Genomic DNA, 22,718 nt, shown 5'->3' with positions numbered 1-22,718 from the left:
ATTTCTTAATGGATGACAAGAAAATTAGAACTATTACTCATTTGAAGATAAATTCACCGTTAAATGTTTACTTTCTATAGCAATAATCCATTTTTTATATCCTGTGGTGTTATAAAATTATAATGGATTTTTATCATGTATTCTAGAGAATAATTTATTGACTATTCACAACAAGTGAGGCACAAAATACCGGCGATTTTTTTTATGATTACCGGCAGTTTTAAACCGCCGCAAAATCAAAGGTCGCGATTCATTGGACCGCCATGGACCATGGTTATGGGCGCCGGGATTAGGTTTGGCGGCGGTTTCCAATAACCGCTGGTATAACTGCCGCTAAATCACTATTTCGCGGCAATCGTTCAGAAAGCCGCTGCCAAATGCGAGTGACACGATTTCTAGCATGTTTACTGGCGGTTCTAAAACCGCCGCTATTTACTTCTACATTTTCAAGTTGATGCGTATTTGGTGGCGATATTAAAACCGCCGCAACCCAGTGAGATGGTTTCGGACATAGTTACCGGCGGTTGCAAACTGCCGCAATATCGGACAGATTTTTCAAACTCTGAGACACTTTCCACTAAATTAAGAAAAATAAAAAAAAGAGGAAATTTGGATTTTTTGAAAAAGATCGTACAATTTTTTTAAAATATTACAGAACTATATTTTTTTTGCGTTTTAGATTTTTTATTATTTTAAGAGTTAATATCTTCAACCTTAGAATCTAAACTTGTATCAAAAACAAAAAAAATTATCTGCAAAACAAAATAATATATTCATGAAAATACGAAGAAAACAAATCTCTTGCAAAGAGTTGCATAGTCTAATTCAAAAAAATGTTTGCTTTAATCCAAAATATCTCCAATCCTAATATACTAATTTTCACTCTATCATTTCACGGAACTCATCCCTGCAGTGATATCTGGTGGCAGCTCCTCACCTTACTATTGAAATAGATAAATCTGAGCATTCTCCATCTCTGCCTCTTTTTCTTCTCTACTACTGCCTCATCCTCCATCGCCTTCCTCTTCAACTTCTTGCCTTCCAGCTCTGCCTGCAGTTCAAGCAGCTTCCTCTGTGTCTCCTGTACTTGGACTCCGTTTCCCGGAACATGTGAATTCAGACCGAATAGTTGACTAGGAGTCAGTCCGAAACCCACACCACGTACTCTACCTGGTTTCTCTTTTCCAAAAACCTGAGCAATGGAATCATTTTTAGACAACACTCTAGAAGACTCATCCTGTTGCTCAATCTCCTCAATTCTTTCTTACAAATACAAATTAGCAAATACAATCATTTTGTTGATGGGTCCATCTCATGTCAAGAACACGCCAAACAGGATGATTAATTGTATCACTTTTATCATAGTAAAAGAACACACAAATATGAATGAAAAAAATTAGTCTAAAAAATTATTTACATAAAACAACCAAAATAAAGAACTTGTTTCATAAGATGCAAACCATTATAAAAAGAAATAAGAGATAATTGAAATTGAAACTGTCTAGCAACATCTGAGGTAAATTTGGAACAATAATTAAAAATAAGCAGAATTGGAAATTGTAAACATCTTTTGGTCCATTTTGAAGTTGGGGATGAAATTGTAGGTGAAAAGCTGATGGATTAGGATTAATAGAAACTCATATTTGAATATTTTATTACTGTTTCCAGCCTAATACCAAACCAATTAATGAAGTAAACCATTCAGTAAAGAAATAAAAAACAAAATAAAATAGAGAAGTAAACTATTAACGTATTAGAGATCATAATTTTATCGATCAATTATAATAAGTAGTACTTACACTAATTGCTCTTGCTTCATCATTGATATAGGAGCCATCCTTTTTTTTGTGCACTGTAATCCATAACTCTCCTCTACCGACTCTCCTCACTTATTGTTTCGACTATAACAACAAAGCTTATGCCATTACCGTATTCCACACAATCAAGGATACTTTAGTCATAGAGATAGTCTAAAGAATGAATAAAAAAGCAAAGTACCTCTTCTTCCATCCGCCGTGCGAAGCTTTTCGAACCGCCAGTGTGGGTATATAGTTGTTTTGATCGATTAATCGCGTTTTTCCTGCACTTCTCCTATTGGTCCATCAGAGACAAAGGGCGATTAGAAACTGATTTAAAAAGACTCAATGCAACATAAATTGTGTTGTTGTGTACCAATGATATACTAGTTACCTTTGTCTCATTTTAGCGCGATAGTCAAGGAACCATCTCCAATGCTCTTGATCGATTCCCGGCGGACGGTGCTCAATATTTTGTTCAGTCGTGAATGTTGGCTCGTAAAACGCATTATACAACCTCAGACTTGTTTTCTTCCAAGACTTCCCCATACTTTTCAAAATATTTTTCTTGATAGTTCCTTTACTATCTTCATCAAAGTGAAAAATTTGCTATACCGATAATACAATTTGTCAATAATTGTAAAAATAAGCAGATTCAATTCAAGTTGGATATAAACTTTTACCTTGACACGTTTGTTATAAACCTTGTCTTTAGTGGTAATCTTATGCCAACTTTCCTTACAGATAGAAAAATTTTCATAGTCAGATCCTAGCAGACCAAGCACGCTACTCAAAAGTCCAGCTTTGTCTCCAATTGGTTGCTTTTTGTTGTTGAACTTGCGCATGATCCTTCTGCCGTTAGGCCGTTCCATAGCCTCCCTCACGCTTAATCTTTCCGGCTTGATTTTGCCCTCAAAATCTATAAGCCAAATATTATACCTTATATGTGTATCTGTTGTGGACAGCATGCAAGAAAATTAATATACAACATAGAGTCTAAATCATGTTGAACAAAGAAAAATTATTAAATACGTTATCGATGATCTTAACTGTCAAACACTCTATAGTCTTGCGGCTTTTGTGACTCTAAGCTCCAGAAGCAACAGAGGGGTCATCAACTTCTTGATCAAGGGAATCTACATCATTTGCACTAGCTGCCAAGTTTACGTAGCCTGGCTCCGAGTTTTGAATGCTATTTGTGCTCGATTGTGGAGCAAGCCTTGGTTCACTGAGCGGCAGAAGTAATGGGCGTGAAGTTGCAGGGACACTGTCACCACTGTCTGGGGGAATTTGAGAGTCATCGTGGTGGGAAACCGAAGCCGGAGGCGGAGCCGTTTGGGGTTGCTGACATCCTGGTCCTAATTTTGGTTTTTTCATGTAACGACCTTTCCTAGCCATCTTAAAAGATAAACGGCACCTGTTTCCCAAAAAAAAATTGAATCAAGAAGAGTCAAAGCATGATGTATTCTTTCGTAATTCATAATTAAAACCCTATATTACCTATTACAAGAACTTTCACAGATCTTTCATCAAAGGTTTAGTAGGTAGAAGTCTTGTTTTGTATGCACAAATCATCTCCTTATTAAAAGATGTTTACATTTTACATGGCAAGTACTTTTTCTTTTTGTCTAACGTTTAATTAAAATAACAGAAATTCATAAGATTATTAATGACACGTGAAATAAAAAAAGTTAAATAAAAATATACATTTTAAATTCCATACACTCACCACCTAAAAGAAAATAAATCACCTATTTTTTTCTTTCTATGAAAATCAGACATACAAAAACAGAGGTTACAACAAAGTTGCAATTCGAAAAAAACTCGTAGAAGTCGTGTCTTTCTTACGTTCCCATAGTCGATCAAGTCCATGTTCTATGAGTTTGAATTCCTCCCGTGCTGCAATATCCAGTTCAACGACAAGAGTATTTTCATAGCGTGCCTACACAAAATAACAAATTTAATACTAGCAGTAAACTAATTTAAAATGTTTTTATAACCTTGGTTGTGCATAAAGTTTATTTTTTATCTATTCTTTATGAAAAATAGCCAGAGGTGTAACCAGACATTTAGATAAGATGGAACAGCAAAACATGCATGGCCAAAAAAGTATACATAACAAGTAAATTATATGAAACAACTACATGAATCAAAATCAGATTGATTTATCTATCATCCATATAAACTACCATGCAAGAAATTAAATAAAGATGTCTCGCAGCATATTAATTATCTAATAGTCCCTTCAATTTCTAACTACACATCAGGTTTAAATTACATGAATATAAAAAACAAATAAAAAGATATATATATATATATATATACACGGTGGGGTCTTCGACTGGGGTGAAGTCGTAACAAGGTAGCCGTAGGGGAACCTGTGGCTGGATTGAATCCTTCGATCGTCTTACCTTACAAGGATTGGACTTCAATAGTAAACCAAGGGGAATGTGCACTTGATCAGGAGGCCTGAGGTCGGTCAGGGACACCAAACTACCTTCTCTTCTAATCCTGCTACAAAATATCGATTTTCAGGCGGTAAGGTTTTGAGCAAATCAAGTAAGTGGAAATCTCAGTTGACTGGATATAGTGATTCAGATGGGTCTGCTGATAGGGATATATATATATATGGACTACTATATGCTCCTCATTGCTAGTAAAGATTATCATAAATGAAATATTAATCAAAGTCTTTCCTATAATTAACATTCATCTAAAGAAAGAGATAAAATATCACTCTTCCACAATGCAAAAAATAAAAATACAAGTGAGAATACAATTAATGTACTCAGGGCCACTACTTGCCACTGTCTTACAATATGGAAGTAAGAACAGGCTTCAGAAAATGACATCTGATTTTAATCTCTTGGATAGATATTGATATTATTCTTATTCATAGTTAATTCATTGGATTATCGAAATTCGCATATCATGTATTCTTGGAAAAAATGAGCTCAGTGCTTAGTAGCATTAAGACATAGACATGAAACTTTCTTAATAGATTTTTAAAGGAAATATAAAATTTTTCATAGAATACTAAGTAAAGGACACTGTAGCTAACCTCATGTACCATAAAACTTAATTAACTTTCTAAGTAGAATAAATATATAAATCAATCACATTCTTAAATTACCAAGTATCTCACTCTAAACATAAAATATGTGCTAGGTTACACAACTGGACAAGTCTGATTATGAATAATTTTGTACAAGCGCTTGATTATTTCTTGTTACTGTAAGTAAAAGATTTTTTTCAAAGTAAAATCCACAATGCCTCATGTGCACCAGTTCCAGTATCATCTTTTTAAGCTAATTGAGAATTGGTTTGTGAGCCAAGAATCAATCCAACAGCAAAAGTTCCACAAGGTTATAGTGTACATAAATTATCTATGGAATTAGTATCAGAGCAGATAAAATTGCAAAGCAAACTATCTAACCCAGTGAATTCAGATTTATTGAAAACTAAATGTATTTATCTAACCAAATATAAAAAAGCATTTGACGTCCAATGCAGAATTTAGCCTACCTCAGAATAGTTTAGAAGCACCAAAACAACAATCACTTGCAGTTCTTAAGAAGAAAGAGCCGAAAGGATATTGTATAATAACTAGCTAGCTAATCATGGCTTCTCTTGTAACATGGACTACTATATGCTCCTTAATGCTAATAAAGAACTTTTATATAAATACAAGAGTAAACACATGAATATTTACCTTCACCTTATCAAGTATTTTCTGTGAGAACCACGTGTCCGTATTTATTGTAAACTCAAATCCAAATTTAGCGATGTACCTTTGGTCCCATTGAAGCAATTCCTAAAATTTTAACATAATCAACTGAAATCTTTGTCAGGTTTCATCCAAAAAATATGAAAAGGACCTCAAAATTTGTAAGGGCAACAGCAATCAAACCTTCATCATTGAAGCAAGTGCATGACCAATGGCTCGAGTGAGGTGTCTGTGTCCAAAGAAGGCATCCAGCCATGATTGTATACAGGACTCTTTGAACCACAACTGCCTTGCAAAGGATGTTGCGTGGTCCAACAAAGAGAATGGAGATGCATCTATCGTCTTCTCTACGAACCAGCAGCTACTGCAAACCAAAAAGAAGTCTCGGCTCTCTAATTTCTCTGGTAGGCCACAGACATAGAAAGAATGTACAAGGACAATATAAAAATGTGACTGCAAGAAGACTTGAAGGAGAGGTTACAGCATTGTGAAAAACCAGTTAGATAAAAGAGCTTTTTATGAGAGAATAAGCTTTTAAATATCTAAAATAACTCGATCAATCTAATCTATTGTCTAATGATATGACTAAAAAACAAGCCACTGTAAATCATTGGTGAAGCATGAAAGTAATATATATGCAAAATCTCCTATGAATATGAGCTACATGCATGACAGAGAAATGTATTAATAAATCGGCGGCCTCATCACAGTCTTCAACGCCGTTATTAGTGGATTCTTCTAAATCGCCGTCTCTTGTTAACCGCAGGCCTTCGACGTTAAATTCAGGCAAGCTAGTCATACAAGGCTGGGGATGAAGGTCGACCTCACAATGTTCATAATCTTCACCCATGTCAAACAAATCTCTTGGCTTCACATGGACTACTACACTCCATCCGTTGTCAACCTCATCATCCACGTAGAACACAAGACGCGCCTCAGATGCTAAGATGTATGGCTCGTCGTCTTCTCGATCACCAGTGTGAATCGGAGTGGCAAAGTTGACATAGGTATAACCCAAAACATCTTGCCATATGCCTCTGCCCGACATGGTGTCTGCCCAAAGACACTTGAACAAAACTACCATGAATTGACCACTGTAGTTTAGCTCAATGATATCTATTAATCTGCCGTAATACGAGACACCGCCAACAGCAACATTGCTATCCCGTTTGCTTGCATAACTTCTAGTATCTGAAGTGACATAAACCTCGCTATTCTGTGTTCTCATCCTTCCTCCCTCGACATAGTTCTAAATTTAAATCCATTGACGTTGCAAGCCTTAAAGTTTCTAGCCTGAGCAATGGGACCACAGGCAAGCCACTGCAATGTGTTCGAATGACTGGTGCTTCCAAAGAGAACCTGGCATGGAACAATTAACCGCAAGATAGCATCAAAGAGTAGTAGGATCCTGAGATATAAAGGATTACCTTATGCCTGAACCACTTGGAAAACTCTCTGTGCACATCACTATCTATCTGAGACTGGGACCTAGTTTTATTTTGCAACTTTCTTTTTGTGATGGCTCTGAACTCACTGTGCACACAAAACGTTGATTGTTGGTCAGTACTCTCAATACCATATTGGCTCACTTCACACTTGTAGAACTCACCTTCCATACTTACTCCAAGAATTTCTCTACAGTAATGCAATTGACCAGTACATGACGATGTGCTTGAAGGTTTTTGGTTGCTGTTAGCGTAAAAAATGAAGCAGCCCCGACCGCCTTTCCAACCTCTGGGATCATGCTAGCAATATCATTCGGCAGAGCTTCGCTCGGCCGATCATCAACGCGTGTCGGTCAGTTGATCTTGGTCTCCACATTATCTGGGTACCTTGAATAGAATGTGAAAATCTCCTGGGATAAGTAGCCCTCTGCAATTGAGCCTTATGGTTGTGCCTTATTACGCACGACTGCTTGAGACGACATAGATACCTTCGAGAACATAACAAGTAAACTACTAGGTTCAAGCTATCTTAATAATACAGGTCGAGAAGGCTTATTTAGATTTTTACCTCTCAATTAAGTACATCTACCAATAATGCACTGGGCCACCGAGGCGTACCTCCTCGACCAGATGCACCGTTTGATGAACCATGACTGTGAAGAAAGAAAGTGGAAATATCATCTCCATGTGGCATAGAGTATGGACCACACGATCCTGAAGGAGAGGAAATTACTGAGGATCTATGGATTTACTGCATATTTGTCGAAAAAGGGTTGATAACTCTGCCAAGAAGGCGAACACTAGGGTGGGTAAATACATGTTTTGACGTAATTGGCAATGGATGTTCCATTAGAATGTGGCAGTCATGACTCTTCAAGCCTAATAACTTGCACTATTTTAAATCAACACAGCGAGAGATGTCGCTAGAGTATCTGTCTGGAAAGACCACATTCTTGATGGTCATTAGAAAAACATCCTTCTGTGGATTAGACATGGTAAAGACTGCAGAAGGATACTTTCCACCTTCAAGTGGCCACATATCATGCCTGATTCCCATCAACTGGAGATCTTTTCGAGCTTTTAGGTGGTCTTTGGATTTACCACTCTTGTTCAACATGGTGAAAACAATGTTGTCCCACACATTCTTCTCTATGTGCATCACGTCAAGGTTGTGACGTAATTCGTTGTTCTCCCAGTATGGGAGATCAAAGAATATACTCCTCTTTTTCCAACGAGACTTGTCTTGCACCACGGTCTGCTGTCTGCGTCTTCTTTTACCGCCAACCGCTTGCACCTTGCCAAGTGAGATGTGCACACCCTCCAACTGTCTCAAGATATCCCTGCCAGTCAATTTGACAGGTGGGGATCTATCCTCTACCTTACCATCAAATCTACTCCGGTCCTATCTATATTTGTGATCGTGATTCAAGAAGCGACGGTGACCCATGAAACACCATTTCTTACTGAAGGTGAATCGCTTAGTCTCGGCATCTAAATTGCACGTGGGATAAGCTCTCCCACCGTACGTATTCTAGCCAGATAAATTGCCCAAGCCTGGAAAATCGCTGATAGTCCACAGCAACGCAGCATGCATCTTAAAGGTTGTCTTCTCACTTGCGTCGTACGTATCAATACCAGCCCACAACTTCTTCAACTTATCGATCAGGGGCTGTAGGTAGACATCTATGTCATTTCCAAGCATTTTAGGACCGAGAATAATCATGGAGAGAATATAGTTAGTTTTTTTCATGCAAATCTAGGGGGTAGGTTGTACGGAATAAGAATCACTGGCCATATTGAGTACTTTGAACTCAGGTTTCCAAAAATTAAAGATTGAAGCCATCACTGGCAAAGGCTAAGCGAAACATTGCGCGGATTGCCAAAAAAGTCAGTATATCTCCAGTCAAATGCTTTCCAGGCCTCGCTGTCCTTGGGATGCCTCAAAGAACTGTTAGAGTTGGTTCCTCTCTTTGCCACAACATGTCCACAGATGTCTTGCTGGACCTGAATAATTGCTACAACCGTATAATCAGAGGAAAGTAACGGAGAATCTTCACCGGCAGAGCTTTCCCATTCTTCTTGACCACGATGTTGATCCTTACTAAAGAATTCTTCCGGGTCTTTTGCTTTCACCTGGATGCTCCACACCATTTGCATTTAGACAGGTCTTAGTCGGAGCCCTGGTACAGCATGCAGTAATTTGGACATGCATCTATCTTCTTGTACTCGATACTGAGCTTCCTTATGATCCTCTTGGCATCGTGCAAGGTCTTCGAAATCTTTGCATGCTCAAAGGCATCCCCCAATAGCTCTAGAATCAAACCAAAAGCCTTGTCGCTCACTCTGCATATGCACTTTATATAGTACAACCTCACCAAGAAAGACAGCTTCAAGAATCTTGAGCATCCCGGATATAATTCCTGCTCGCCATCCTCAAGCAAGTCATGAAAGGCACGAGCCTCACGGCTATGTTCGTCGGATAAGTACGGCAACCCCTCTACACCATCTCCGACATGTTCATCCATCGGGTCTTCGTCATCACCCTGCAGTCCCAGGAAGTTGAATGCCTCGTGGACCATGTCATGCATTTGATATACTGAGTTTCCAGTGGGTTCTAATTCTTCTCTACTGCTGGAGCTCTCGTCTACGATCCTCTCACCGTGATGTAACCAAAAAGTATAATTTGGGGGAAAGAGTTTCATCAGAAGATGATCATACGCATCCTCTCTAGTTTGGAAAAACCGGAACCCACACAAAGGACATGGACAATGTATCATCCCATCGGATGATGCATTGGCAAATGCAAAGTCAAAGAATTTATTCAAACCATCCTTATATTCTGCACTATCTCGTGACTTTTTAATCCAGCTCTTTTCAATGTCTAATTTAATGCAATAGCACAAACAAATAAATAAACAGTAAATAAAGACATAAAACTAAAAAAACTTTTAAAAAAATGGGTTGTGTGTCAAGAGAACCAATAATAGTTTATCACAATTATGAGACGGGAGAGTAATATACAAGTAATATTCGACAATTTATTGCAAGCAAAACCATGTACGAGGCAACAGAATAACTCAAAACGATAACAGAAACAAAGTTACTTGCATCTCGAATAACATGTAGTACACGAAAGGTATATGAGGATTGCTTACTCATTGTCAAATTCTGTACTTTCTAAAAAATTACTGGGAGAAAGAATTGTTGGTTCCAAGTCCAAAAAATGAAAAGATAAAGAAAAGCTTCCTTAAAAAATGAAAAAGAAGACGGCGGTGGAAGTTAGATTTAAAAAATAATTAAAACAAAAAATATAACTAAACAATCATAATAGATAGAGAATAAAATCTTGAAATTGTAGATATATGATTTTAGATATGCTTCTAAAAATATTTGATTATAGTTTTCCTGTCCTGTCTTCTACCATGGAGATACAAATAATTGGTTCAACGAGAAAGTACATAAAAAATAAGAATAAAAAAGGCAGGACAAGAAGAGTAAGACACAAAAAAAGGAACCAAAAATGCTAGCAGGTGAAATATCTTTTGCTTCATAAGTTGTAGCCCCAAAAGCATATGAAATGTAGAAACAAGCCAAAAAACACTACCTGAACTAGAAGGGTCATCTAAATAACAAGAACACCAAAACAAAAAAGTCCAAAACATCAACATTAATAACTCCCATCAAATTAGGATAATCCATCAAAACAAAACACAACATCCAACCAAAAAAAAAAAAAAAGAATAGAGCCCTTGAGTTGGTCTTTGATAAAAACAGAGCGCACATTGCTTCTACTTGTCTAAAGCTTATTGAAAATGATTAATAGCAGAAATATATTAACATACATCATAAACAAATACAAGATATCAAATAAGTAGTATATAAAGTAAACAATCAAAAAACACAGTCACATTATTACAATGTGGAGCTCAAACGATATTTTATTTACCACATTGCACAACTTTATACAATTATACATTACAATTTCCAAAATGTAATATTAAATGACACCAACTTAACTTATATGCATGACGCACATTGTTAAACACAGTAATTTGTACAACCCACATATAGTTATGCATAATTGAAAGAGAGCATTGAAAGGAAAAAAATATCGAGCTCTCATCACATTGTTATACTAAGAAAATTATGAAGGGTACTAGTAGCATACAAAATAAAGTGAGCTTTTCTTCTTCAATTTTTTTTGCTTATATTCTGTTTTCACATTTTTTTATATGTCTTATTATTTTTTTGAATAGGTCGAAAAAGAAAAATTGATTTATGATGATGATTTGAATTCAAAGTAGGCACTAAGTTAATTTATCATGTACACTATGAATCAATTTGTATTGTTAAAATTTCTATTTTTTGAAAAAAATGTTATAAATTATTATAACAATATGCAAATGCATTAGGGAGAACTCTTACCGTAAGAGAAATTTTTGACATCCTATTTGTATTATTGCTTTGAGAAGCATTATCATTGTTGAACCACTTGAAGTTAAAATTTTTGCTACTGCCTTTCTTTTTTCTCTTATTTTTTTTCTTGATAATTATAAACTAATGCTATATATCTTTTAATAACTCTTATTTATTTTATTTTCAAAAAAGGGTAATTGCCTAAACTTCCAATTCCCTATCATCCAATATGGCAGAAACTAATTCAGCAATCATCATAAATTAATTTGATTTATTCTATACAACTTATAATAAATAAGTAGCAATCAACATAAATTAACTCAGCAAATTCAGATTTCATTGATTTATATATGCATTAAAAAAATTGAAAAGATCATCAATAAGAAATGGAGGGAACAAATAAATTCATCCAATAAATTGCATACAATACAAGACAAATGATATAGTTACAACCCACAGCAAAGAAAACTTCACCTACTTATTTTTAGTTTTAACAAAAGATCAAACAATGCCAAACAAGGTGTAATTTCGTACAAGCCTACTTTCACTTTTCTTCTTAAAACTCTCAAACATCTAAACCCCCTTAACACGTTATTCTTCCTCTCCGCCTACCCTTTTCTTACATTTTCTTTCTTGTCTACTATCTATCACTCAAAATTAGGCTAGTTCAAGCAGGTTAATAGTTTACCACATACCAAAATTAAAATTTTCTATTCCTTAATATATTTAGTGTAATCAAAATCCCATAAAATTTCTGTCCTGTCTTCTTTTTTATTCATTTTTTATGCAGAAAAATAGCAGTAAACGAACTTATAAGACAAGCAAGATTGTCACAAATAAAATAAGACATGCAAGATGAATGAAGTATGTGGGAGCTATTCTTTTGAGAATTACAACAACCAGGTCCCATAAATTGACATTGCCAATGGATAACAATGCCATATAATACAAATTACCTGAACTAGAAGAATAAATACTAACAACAAATAGTTTAACATGTATAAGAAGGTACAAAGGCTACCACGTCGTGATGCAATGCTATTCCCATCAAATAATGAAAACTAAAATTAAAAATCAGAAGGGAAATAGCAGACTAAAATTTGAAAAGTAACTTGAGATGATATTGACAGAAATTTAATCATGTAAAACACAAGAACAAGTCATATAAGCATCAACTTGTCACATATGGTAAAAGGAACCGAGAATTCAATAGCATGATTTAGTTTTTTCTTGGATTTAGATACATAGAAAACATAATGTGTGAGGATAGATACTATGACAATCCTTTTAACAAATGACACTAAGAGAACTTAAAAAAAGGTGAAGAAATCAAGATTACTTAACTGTAAAGGGCCTAGTAAGTTCATGGTGAGTGATATAAGCAGCAAGTGTGACTATTGATCTACCTGATTACTATTTTTGTTGATAGACTAAAGCAATTCAATGACCAAAATCAACTTAAATTTAAGCTAGAAGGATACTTAACCTATTAGGGAATGATTAATTAGTCTAAGATCACTACAACTTGTCATAGTAAGCATAGTAGCAACCAAATAGCATCACTTAGAATAAAATAAACTAAATTAGTTAGGAGTAGAGTAACACGACAATGGCAGCAGCATAACAATTGGTAAGCAGCACATCAGTAACAACTCAGCATTGTAAGGAACATAATTGTGCAATTAATAAATGGCAACAATCAGCATCAAAATTTGCAAGTAATTCCCCTAACACACATCATTAGACCAGCAACTATTAAACCAAACAATCTCAGCAATTCCAAGCTCAAAAGCAGAACATAGCTGCTAGTAGCATACAAATAGCATAATGGAGATCAGCATGAACACCTTAGCGTTTTTTTGTTTTTGATCTATACACGCACCTAAGTCCCTCTTATTTAATGATTCCAATTCCAAAAATAGGAAGCATGATCCATGACCAATTCATTCATCTAATCATGATAATGACCCTTTTTCATTTATCTACTCTAACTATCACTTTCAATACAAAGCACCCATTAAATAAAAAAAGTGGTACCTTCAAATCTCTAACTCTAAACAACATCAATTAATCACAATTAAAGGAAGATATGGACAAATTCTTTTTTAAAATTTTGAACTAAGAAGGAAAACAAGAAGGAAAGATCAAAGTGTCAGAATGAACCAGTGACAGGGGAGAGGCCGTGATAACTCATATTGGCGCACGGTGGAGGAGGATGTAACGGTGTCACGCACGATCGAGGAATTAGGAAACTTCGACGCCAGTGGGAGAAGCACGGATGGCAGCTGCGTGACTTGACAACCCAAACAGAGGCGCAGGGTGGAGCAGATGCTAGGGATTTCGCACACCTTGGAAGAGGGAGTATGGGTTTCAGGAACTATGATGAGGCAAAGGCTCGACGGCGGCCAGAGGACGATGGATCGGCAACAATGGTGCGGTAGAGCAGCAACAGCAGTGTTTCGTGCGCTGCCAAGGACTCTTTGCAGGTTTATGCAAATTTGGGGAGGAATCAATTAAAGGTTATAAGATAAAAATGGGTAAAACAGAAATTGAATTATGATTAGATCCTCACCTAATAGCGTTTCTTGTTGCAATCACCGCTGATGTTGCGGCACACGAAGGAATCCTTTTTCTGCAGTCTTATTTTGCGGCGACAAGGTGAAAGACCCCCAATTTTTTGCCGCTGTGCTTCGTTCCTGTTATAGTGATTGGATTAGAGACCAGCAATATATTAGCTGTGGATTAGTCATGAAGATTTTGAAAAAGTTGTTGTTTCGTAAAATTAGTCATGAATCATCATGAATAATAGAATATTCCTTCCTTAACTTTTATTTCTGTATGTTTTGTGAATTTTTAGATTAAAATCCCAGCCGAAAAAAACTCAACAAACTAATATATTTATATAATTTTTTACTGTTTAAGTGATACAAAATAGTAATTTTATCTCAGCACGATGATATATCGTTACCCTATAATGCACGGACACTGATACAGACACGGGACACGACACGACACGGGATACGTCAATACGCAAATTTTAAAATCTTATGTGACACGGGGACACGCATACATATAAAATATAAAGTATTTTTTAGATAAATCGTAACGATATTTTGATATTTTATTGATATTAAAATATAAATTAATTTTTTTAATTATTTTTAATGTCTTATTTTAATTATATCAAGTATTTAAAATATTTTTCTGTTTAATAAATAATAATATATACTATATCTAAATTTATTTTAAGAATATATGTTAAGAATAAGACTGGACACGCTGACACGTGATGATATTTAGGTGTGTTCAGGCATGTTTGGAGAAGAATTTATTTTTTATTAATATACGGTTGGACACAGCAAACATACGTATCGAACAAGTGTCGATGAGTATTATATCCAAAATGTGTCCGACATACAAATATGACAACTCAGCAAAATATCCGTACTTCACAGTGGTTACCTCAAATCCCATAATCTTACAGCAAATCCTCAAATTGGATCGTTATGGAAGAGAATGATTTTTATCATTACTTTATTATATAGCTTAAATTATAGATATACATGCAGTACTTTTTGTGTCTATTATCCTATTATGAACTTTAATTTTACTCTGCCCTGTTTGTAGAATTAGGTTTTTTTTTCACTTATTGCTTTTTTTTTAACTTAAGATGCTCTATGCCTCTAGTTTTAATAATTGTTATAAATTATGGAAGAGAAATTGTCTTTGAGAAAAATATATAAAGAAGTGAACATATTATTTTAGTAATGTTGATAAAGTCTCTATTTTTGAAAAAAGAATTTGAGTGGATACACTAGTGTATAAGATACTACATTTGGAGATATTATCATGATAGATATCCATCATTAGATATGTGTGATTATATATTTATATTTTATTTGTTTGTTTAGTTATTAGCATGATACATATATTTATATTTTATTTGTTGGTAAATTCTAATATACCCTCTCTAAAATAAAGGATAAATTATCTCTTGTGATATATATATAGTGATTATTGATAATTATCTTTTTACCAGAGTTTCAAGATTCACGTTATCTTCTCTTTTCTTTTCAATTGACGATATGTTTCTCTTGATACTTGATAACAATGTCATTTTCATCATCCCCACCAAATACACTTTTTCTTCTCCAATTTTAAAATTCTAATTCCTTTCAAATCAAATCACCATTTCTAATCAATTAAATTAGGATTTTGAACTTGTTCTTACGCTTTTAATCTCCAATTTTAATGAACACAACTATCAATTTTTCAGCTCTCTTCTTTTTAAGATTTTTTTTTCGTATTAGAAGATATTACGTTCGGAGAGAAGCAAGAGGGTATGAATTTGTATGACAGATATGAATTTGTACCATAAATAAAATTTTTGTAAGTAATTAATGGCATGAATAATAAAATAATTAATTAATATTTGAGGTGAATGTGAATATTAAAATACTTATTCTATTTTGTCTTATTGTTATCTGAATAATAATTTAATATTTTTTGTGACAATATAATAGTTTAATATGCTCCCACCAATGCATTGGTTTTTTTTTTTTTAATTAGGGAAGAGATGTATTTGGTGGAGATAATAAAAATGACACTGTTATTAAATTTCAAGAAAAATCTAAAGAAAAGAAAAGATAACGTGAATTTTAGAATTCTGATAAAAGAATCATTTATCAATAATTACTGTATATGTTACAAAGAATAATTTACTCTTTATTTTAGAAAGGGTATGGTAGTCCTCACCTTATTTGTTTGGTTGATTACTGACTTGATAGATGTTTTTAGATATGTGTGATTATATATTTATGACTTCTATCTTTGTTTAGTTATGGATGCTTGTAACTCTTAACTCTTTAATTGAATTTGGTGATGTAACTACTATACGAAAAAAATTGTGTTTGATAATGCCGCTAGCATTAAGGTATTATTTGTTTGGACTGAAAATCAAGGGAAAGAAAATAAGAGGAAGGAAGTGAAAGGGAAAACGTTTATTTTCCCTTGTTTGTTTGGAATGAAATTTTGAGTGGAAAATTAAAACAGTTTAAAATTAAGAATGGGTCCCACTCAAAATTTTTCCTTCCAACTATGGACGAAAAAGTGAGAGAAAAATGAAACCTAAAAATATTATTCCATATTTGTCCTTTCATAAATTATATACATAAAATACCATTTTTATAAATACAAGGACAAAAATGTCATTTACTACTAATTCATTCTTCTTTCTCCCTAATTTTCTTTCTAACCAAACAAAGAAAATTATTCTTTCTTTTCTTTTCTTTCTTTCTATTTTTCTTTCATCCAAACAACTCAAGAGAAAATAAAAATACATTTAAATTCTTTCCTTTCTTTTCTTTCCTTTCTATTTCCTTCCTTTCTATTTCCATCTTTCCATCCAAACAAACCCTAAATGGGCACTAAAAACTTTGGGTAATTGATGAAAACTCTACAAATATTCGATATAAAATATTTACTTTTATCCTAATAAGGCAAAAGAAAAAATTCTAACAACTAAAATTGATTTAAATACATCTCCTATTAAATGAGTTATTTTTGTGCATCACTACACAAATCTTAAGACAAATATAATAGTTTATTTTTTTTTTACTTATTTCAAATAAATGTTAACTTTGTAACCTTGCTTTTCAGTTTGCTTTTAATTTTGGACTTGTATGTTTATCTGGATTATGATTTGTTGAATTGTTCCTACCTCACAACTTTTGGATTATTTAGTGAGCTATGTACTTATTTTTTTTTTTAAAAGTGTGCCATATATAAATTTCTAGAATAATTCATGAGTGTTGTTATATAGAGATAAAATTTTAATATATTAAAATTGTTCAATTAATAAACTACAACAAAGGCTACAAATTCTAAAAAATCGAAAATAGTCTGATTAACTAATTCGATATTAGCCACCAAAAAAGGTGTAGCTGAAAAATCTAACTTGCATAAATTAACTACGGATAAAATGTGGTAGAATTATACTTTTCGATTTGATTATTTTTATTTAGCCACGGCATTAATTATGAAAAATGATATACAAATGTGACTCTTTAAATGTCTTCATGATATTTAAAACTGTATATAATAACCCCAAAATCATGGCAAACTAAAAATGCAACTTTCGATTACCCACAAATATTTTTTTGTAACTAATGTATGGTTGCTACAATTTTTGAGGACTCTCTAGCTATAATTTTTTCCTAGTTAAACCCTTTGTTTTTTGAATTATACAATTCAAAATTTAAAATGCAAGTACCATATCCGCAACCAATTATTCAAAATGGTTTCAACAATACTACAATCAGAGTAATGACTTCTTGCCTCGATTGATGCTTCATTCAAAAACTACAAATAGTAAAATGTTCTTTGCTTTATAAATTTTGCAACGATTGCAAATGTATTTTGCTAAATCAACCACATAATAGATTTGGCAACTTAGAATTTCAATAAGAATAATATCAAGTAATTAATTTTTTCGGTCAATATTAATTAATTTTTAAATTTTTTATCTTAAATTTAAATCCTATATTATCAATCTAAATTTTAAAATTAGCTAATACTGACTAACTAGTTGGTTCGTATACTTTCTCTTTCAATAAATAAAATCGAATCATAGTGGATTCTTTAATTTGGTTTACATTGGTATATACAATGTCACAAAGGAAGATCACATTTAAACACTTTGTGAATGGTTATCTAATGAATTTTTTAGTTGCATTACATTTGATCAAGCTAAACAGAGAATCGCTTAATATTGGTGAAATTGAGAATCTTTTAATTTCACATGAAGAATAACAGGCAGCAATGGCGGCCATAAGTAGCGGATATATATTCTTTTTGTTCCATATCTCTTATTTTTCCTTGTTCTCTGCATGGTAGATTTTATAATTTTTTCTCTGTCTCTTCCTTTATTTTTGCTATTTTTTAAAAGGAGTAAATTGTAGTCTAGTATTAGAATTGTCACGTAGGATTATGATTTTTTATTTGGATAAATTTTAAATTTTTTTTTCTAACAGCATTAGCAGCAATAAAAATAATAATAAAAAAAAAGAGATAAAGAAGAATGAAAAAGAATATTTATGATCTGTTTTAAGAAGAAGAATTAACGTTTTATTAGTTTGTCAAAGATATTTTATATTTTGTGAACATTAAAGTAATCTCAATTCAATATGATTAGTTTTGTCCATCATTGTCTAGATCTTTATTGGTAGTCAAAATTAACGATTTAATCAATAAAATATTAATCTTATATTTAATGTAATTTTAAAAAAGAATAAAGATTTGAACAATGTTTAAACGATAATACCATTTTAAACTTTAAAATGATATTATAATTCTTTTTAATCAATGCACACTCTAAATTGAATTTTAAATTTGTTAATATTACAAGTGTGAAGAGTAGTGTGTAATACCCTAACTACCAAAGCTCACACTTCCGGCTGCGCGACTCTGATAGTTCGGACATTACGACGACTTTATATTATTTAATACTAAAAATATGAGCCTGTTTAAAACTTTAAACCGCAATACCGCTCCCAAAGATACTTTCGTTCGATGACGTACATCCATAAATACCATTCAACTTACAACAACTCATACAGAGTACATCCATATATATATACATAAATATATATAAATAATATTACAAACATAATTCAATACAATTCCTATCCCTCTTACAGATTATATCAAGATAAAGGCGAGGGTGCAGTAAACCATAACCAAAACAATACAGAGCATCACAACAACAATTAAATAAGCTCTTCGTAACTTCTGCGCCCATATCCTGAAAGGGGAAAAATGTAAGGGGGGTGAGAACATCATCCTCGAAAGGGTTCTCAGTAGAGGGTTTTTGGGAATTACTGTAATAGGATACATAAAGATAAACCGTACCAGTGATTAATAACCGTCTTATGCCTCTTTTCAAAAACAACGATTTACAGTAAAAGAGAAATCGAAAATCTTTTTTGAAAGAGGAACAGTTCAATTCTCAAAAAACTCAAAAGTCTTTCAAAATGGTTTATCTATACTGAACCAAAATAGCCTTTCATATTTTATTCCAAACCAGAAACACAAACCGGAATCAACCATCGGTTCAGCTCATTCCAACCACGGCCCTAGGCCCAAACAATCCAACCATCAACCAATCATCACAATCCAACAGAGTCCCAGATGCAAACACAAGAAGGAAGTTCAAGCACAAACAAACAGTTATTACAAGTAGAACAGTTAGCAATTAATCACATAGGCAAACCAAGTATAATATGCACACCCAACCAATGTCACACAAATGCATGCCTGTCCCTAGTGGCTGATGATATCATCTGTCGGTTATAGAGCCAACCCGACAAGTCCTGGTAGCTAACCATTGGACTGTCCCTCTGTCGTGCATCCCCAACTCGAGTTATACTCATCATAAACTTGATCATAATCATGATCCATATCCATCACCCTTACTGGTGAATATTTATCCATCACCATCACTGGTGAATATTTATGGGGGCGAGCTCATCCGGGCCTTTCACAGTGCCCGGCCACACTTACGACATAGGGTCAACAGAGTATCAAGTCTCGACCTGGAGCACGTGGTGGCTAGCCACTGCTACTACCCAGGAAAACTCGTATCTCAGATAGTGGAAGTGCAACATTCACATTTATCAATGATTCAGCATAAACATGCATTCAATCTCATCCATGGATCAACATCCATCTCAGCCATCCGGCTCACGGTTCAGTCCAGAACCAGCCAATATTCATATCATACACAGCCATTCCGGCTCACGGTTCAATCCAAAACCAACCAATATGTATAATCATACACAGCCATTCCGGCTCACAACAAAACAGCACTTCCACCATTCAACATCATTAAATTCATAAAGTCGGCATTTAAGCCATAAATCATTTCCTCAAATTCATTTCACTTTGAAATCGAGTTTCAACTCTTTTCAGCCTTGGCTTTAAAGATCTCATTTCTCAAATCATTTTAGGCTCATAAGCCACTTTTACTCAAGGTAAATTTCCCTTTGAAAACAATGCCACTCTCGGCATCCTCTTTCCAAACTTCCATAACCATGGCAAGTTAAAGATTCTTTTTGGAGACACTCAAAATCATCCATTCAACAATGGGATTTTATAACAAAGTTTCTCGGCAGAGTCCCAAGTCTTTAGGGAAGGTCAGCTTATATCAATTCCTTAAAATCATAGATTCTCGGTCCAAGTAAATAAAACTGAATTTATTATGAAACCGACCATACAAAATCACAAGTTCCAACCCGGTCCAAAAATCAACTCATTTGAAACAAAACCGGTTCATTTGAATCAAACCACTTTCAGGTTTCTTTTTGGAACCCATTTTTATAACTCTTCCAAAATGCCTCAAGCTTAATTACTCAATCAAAAGTCCAGATTCCTTTGAAATCACTAAAAGACCCTTTTTATATTGAAATCAATAGTAGAGCATCATTCTTTCCTTCAGTGATTCAAACGGTAAAAATAGTTCATTTCTAAATGGGCCGAACTCAACGCATAAAGTTCATTAAATAAATTAAGCTTGAAAACATAATTATTCTCTTAATAAATCACATAATACAATTTCCCAAATCCAGCCATTTTTTTAAATAACTTTTCAAACACGACTAGGATTTTGCAGAAATTTCGGCAGCACCTCCCCTAAAACTTGGACTTTTGCCACCCGGTTCGGGTCCCAACTAAACCGTTTCTCCTTCCTTTTCAACAGCTCAAAACCAGAAATCAATTCAAAAGCAAACTAAATCCAATAGTTGCCTCAGTGGCATATCTCAAGAAAACCATTTCAAAATCAACTCAATATCAACCGATTTAACTCATTTTCAAAGCTTTAAAGAATCGGTGCAGCATTAAATCATTTATCAAAACCAAATCAATTAAAGCGACCCAGGCTGACTTTCAAGAATATTCTATCTTTCACATCATCAAAATAATTGACTCAATTCAAACTAATCCTCAACGGATTAAACTCATATTCCAAATCTTTAAAGAATCAATTTCAGACATTACATTTCACAAAGCCGCACCACAATTCAGCCAAACCAACATCCATAGTCATTCGAGTCAATCAAATAGTACATAAGGCAGATACAATCACCAAATACACAATATCTCGCACCAGTATCCATATGTAATAATTCCAATACATGAAACACAGTTTTTGGAAAGCGCCCCTACCTCAAACGCAAATTCTATAACTCAAACGCGTCACAGAGTCCTTTCCATTTCAACCCGAGATCAAAGGCAGCTTCAAAGCACAGCCCCACACGTTTCGCTGCAGTGTAAACAGCTCTAAATTACCACAAGCAACCTCAGTTACCAAATTCTAAGGACATTAATACCGTAAAGGCTTTAATACACGTACGGGACACTAACGTAAGGCTTTCGAAACATAATTACTTACCAAAACTAAGAAAGGACGGCTGAACCGAAATAGCGGCGGTCTCCGGGCCCACTCGGCAACAGCCCGGCAGCCACCTCAAGCAGCAACGGCGACAAATTCCGATTACGACATCTGAAACCAACACGCAGCGACTATAGTATTCCTGGAATTCAAAAAGGACAGAAACTACAATTAAAACCCTTACCGGCAGAGCGTTCTCCAGCGGCGGAGGCAGCCTCAGCTCCAGCTACTCGTAACAGCAACAACAGCTCTAACCGCGATAGGCAATGACTCGAACTCAGCCCTATGTTATCAAAACCTTAGGATTTCTACCCAATTATAACAGTGCAGATTTTCAAGGGTTCCGAAAATGTAACTCTTACCGCAACTAAGGAGAAGTGACTGAGCCATGTAGCGGCATCCCAAGCGGTGTTTCCGGTGGCCACAAGACTGCTCCTGGCGGCCAGAACTGTAACACGGTTTCTTCCTCCTTCGGCAGCAATAACAGTGGTGCTTTTCGGCCACCACAGGTTTCCGACAATAGTAACAGAAGCTCCAGCTAAGCACCGCAGAGCAGCAGTTTGGCAGCACCGTCGGCCAAGGTGCGGTGGTGGAGACGCCCTCAACCGCGGTGAAATGCGACGGCTGTGGAAGCTCGGCGGCGGCTGGCTCTGTGACGAGGATGACGGCGCGGTGACGGCGCGTCAGCAGTGATACGACAAGCTGGTCGGCAACGAGGAGAACGGCGAAGGCCCCACGCTCGGCGACGGTGACAGGCGGTGATGGCTTCCCCGCGGTGGCTCCCTCTCGTGCATCTTCTCTCTCTGCGCGCGAGTTCGGCGGTGGCGAGGCAGTGAGGCGCGACGGTCTTCTCCCTCGGCCAGGCGACGGCGCGATGGCGACGGTGA

At 35.0% G+C, this 22,718-nt stretch overlaps 1 protein-coding gene across 41 annotated transcripts; it reads right to left on the bottom strand.

Moving 5' to 3' along the window:
- Positions 1-748: 748 nt before the first annotated feature.
- On the bottom strand, positions 749-14,256 carry LOC112769366 (uncharacterized). 41 transcript variants are annotated; one of them, XR_011876834.1, is made up of 12 exons: positions 13,957-14,256; positions 13,548-13,862; positions 5,707-5,924; positions 5,509-5,631; positions 4,208-4,307; positions 3,645-3,738; positions 2,847-3,213; positions 2,480-2,748; positions 2,191-2,405; positions 1,999-2,091; positions 1,800-1,901; positions 749-1,192 (listed from the first exon to the last, which is right to left on the bottom strand). XR_011876834.1 is itself a non-coding variant. In XM_072226189.1 (11 exons), the coding sequence occupies exons 8-11, from the start codon at positions 2,666-2,668 to the stop codon at positions 1,141-1,143; spliced, it is 549 nt and encodes a 182-aa protein (XP_072082290.1). In that variant the 5' UTR covers positions 2,669-2,748; positions 2,847-3,213; positions 3,645-3,738; positions 4,122-4,310; positions 5,509-5,631; positions 5,707-5,924; positions 13,548-13,862; positions 13,957-14,256; the 3' UTR covers positions 749-1,140. The 41 variants fall into 41 exon arrangements, 26 of the variants coding, with proteins under 26 accessions (XP_072082290.1, XP_072082295.1, XP_072082289.1 ...); XR_003186479.3 differs by having other exon boundaries at positions 4,122-4,310; positions 5,509-5,610; XR_003186481.3 differs by having other exon boundaries at positions 4,208-4,310; positions 5,509-5,610.
- Positions 14,257-22,718: the final 8,462 nt, after the last annotated feature.

Source organism: Arachis hypogaea, chromosome 18 (assembly GCF_003086295.3).
Source record: "Arachis hypogaea cultivar Tifrunner chromosome 18, arahy.Tifrunner.gnm2.J5K5, whole genome shotgun sequence".
In the NCBI taxonomy this organism is placed as follows: domain Eukaryota; kingdom Viridiplantae; phylum Streptophyta; class Magnoliopsida; order Fabales; family Fabaceae; genus Arachis; species Arachis hypogaea.
The sequence above is the reverse complement of the archived record's forward strand: the minus strand, read 5'-3'. Positions and strand labels throughout refer to the sequence as shown.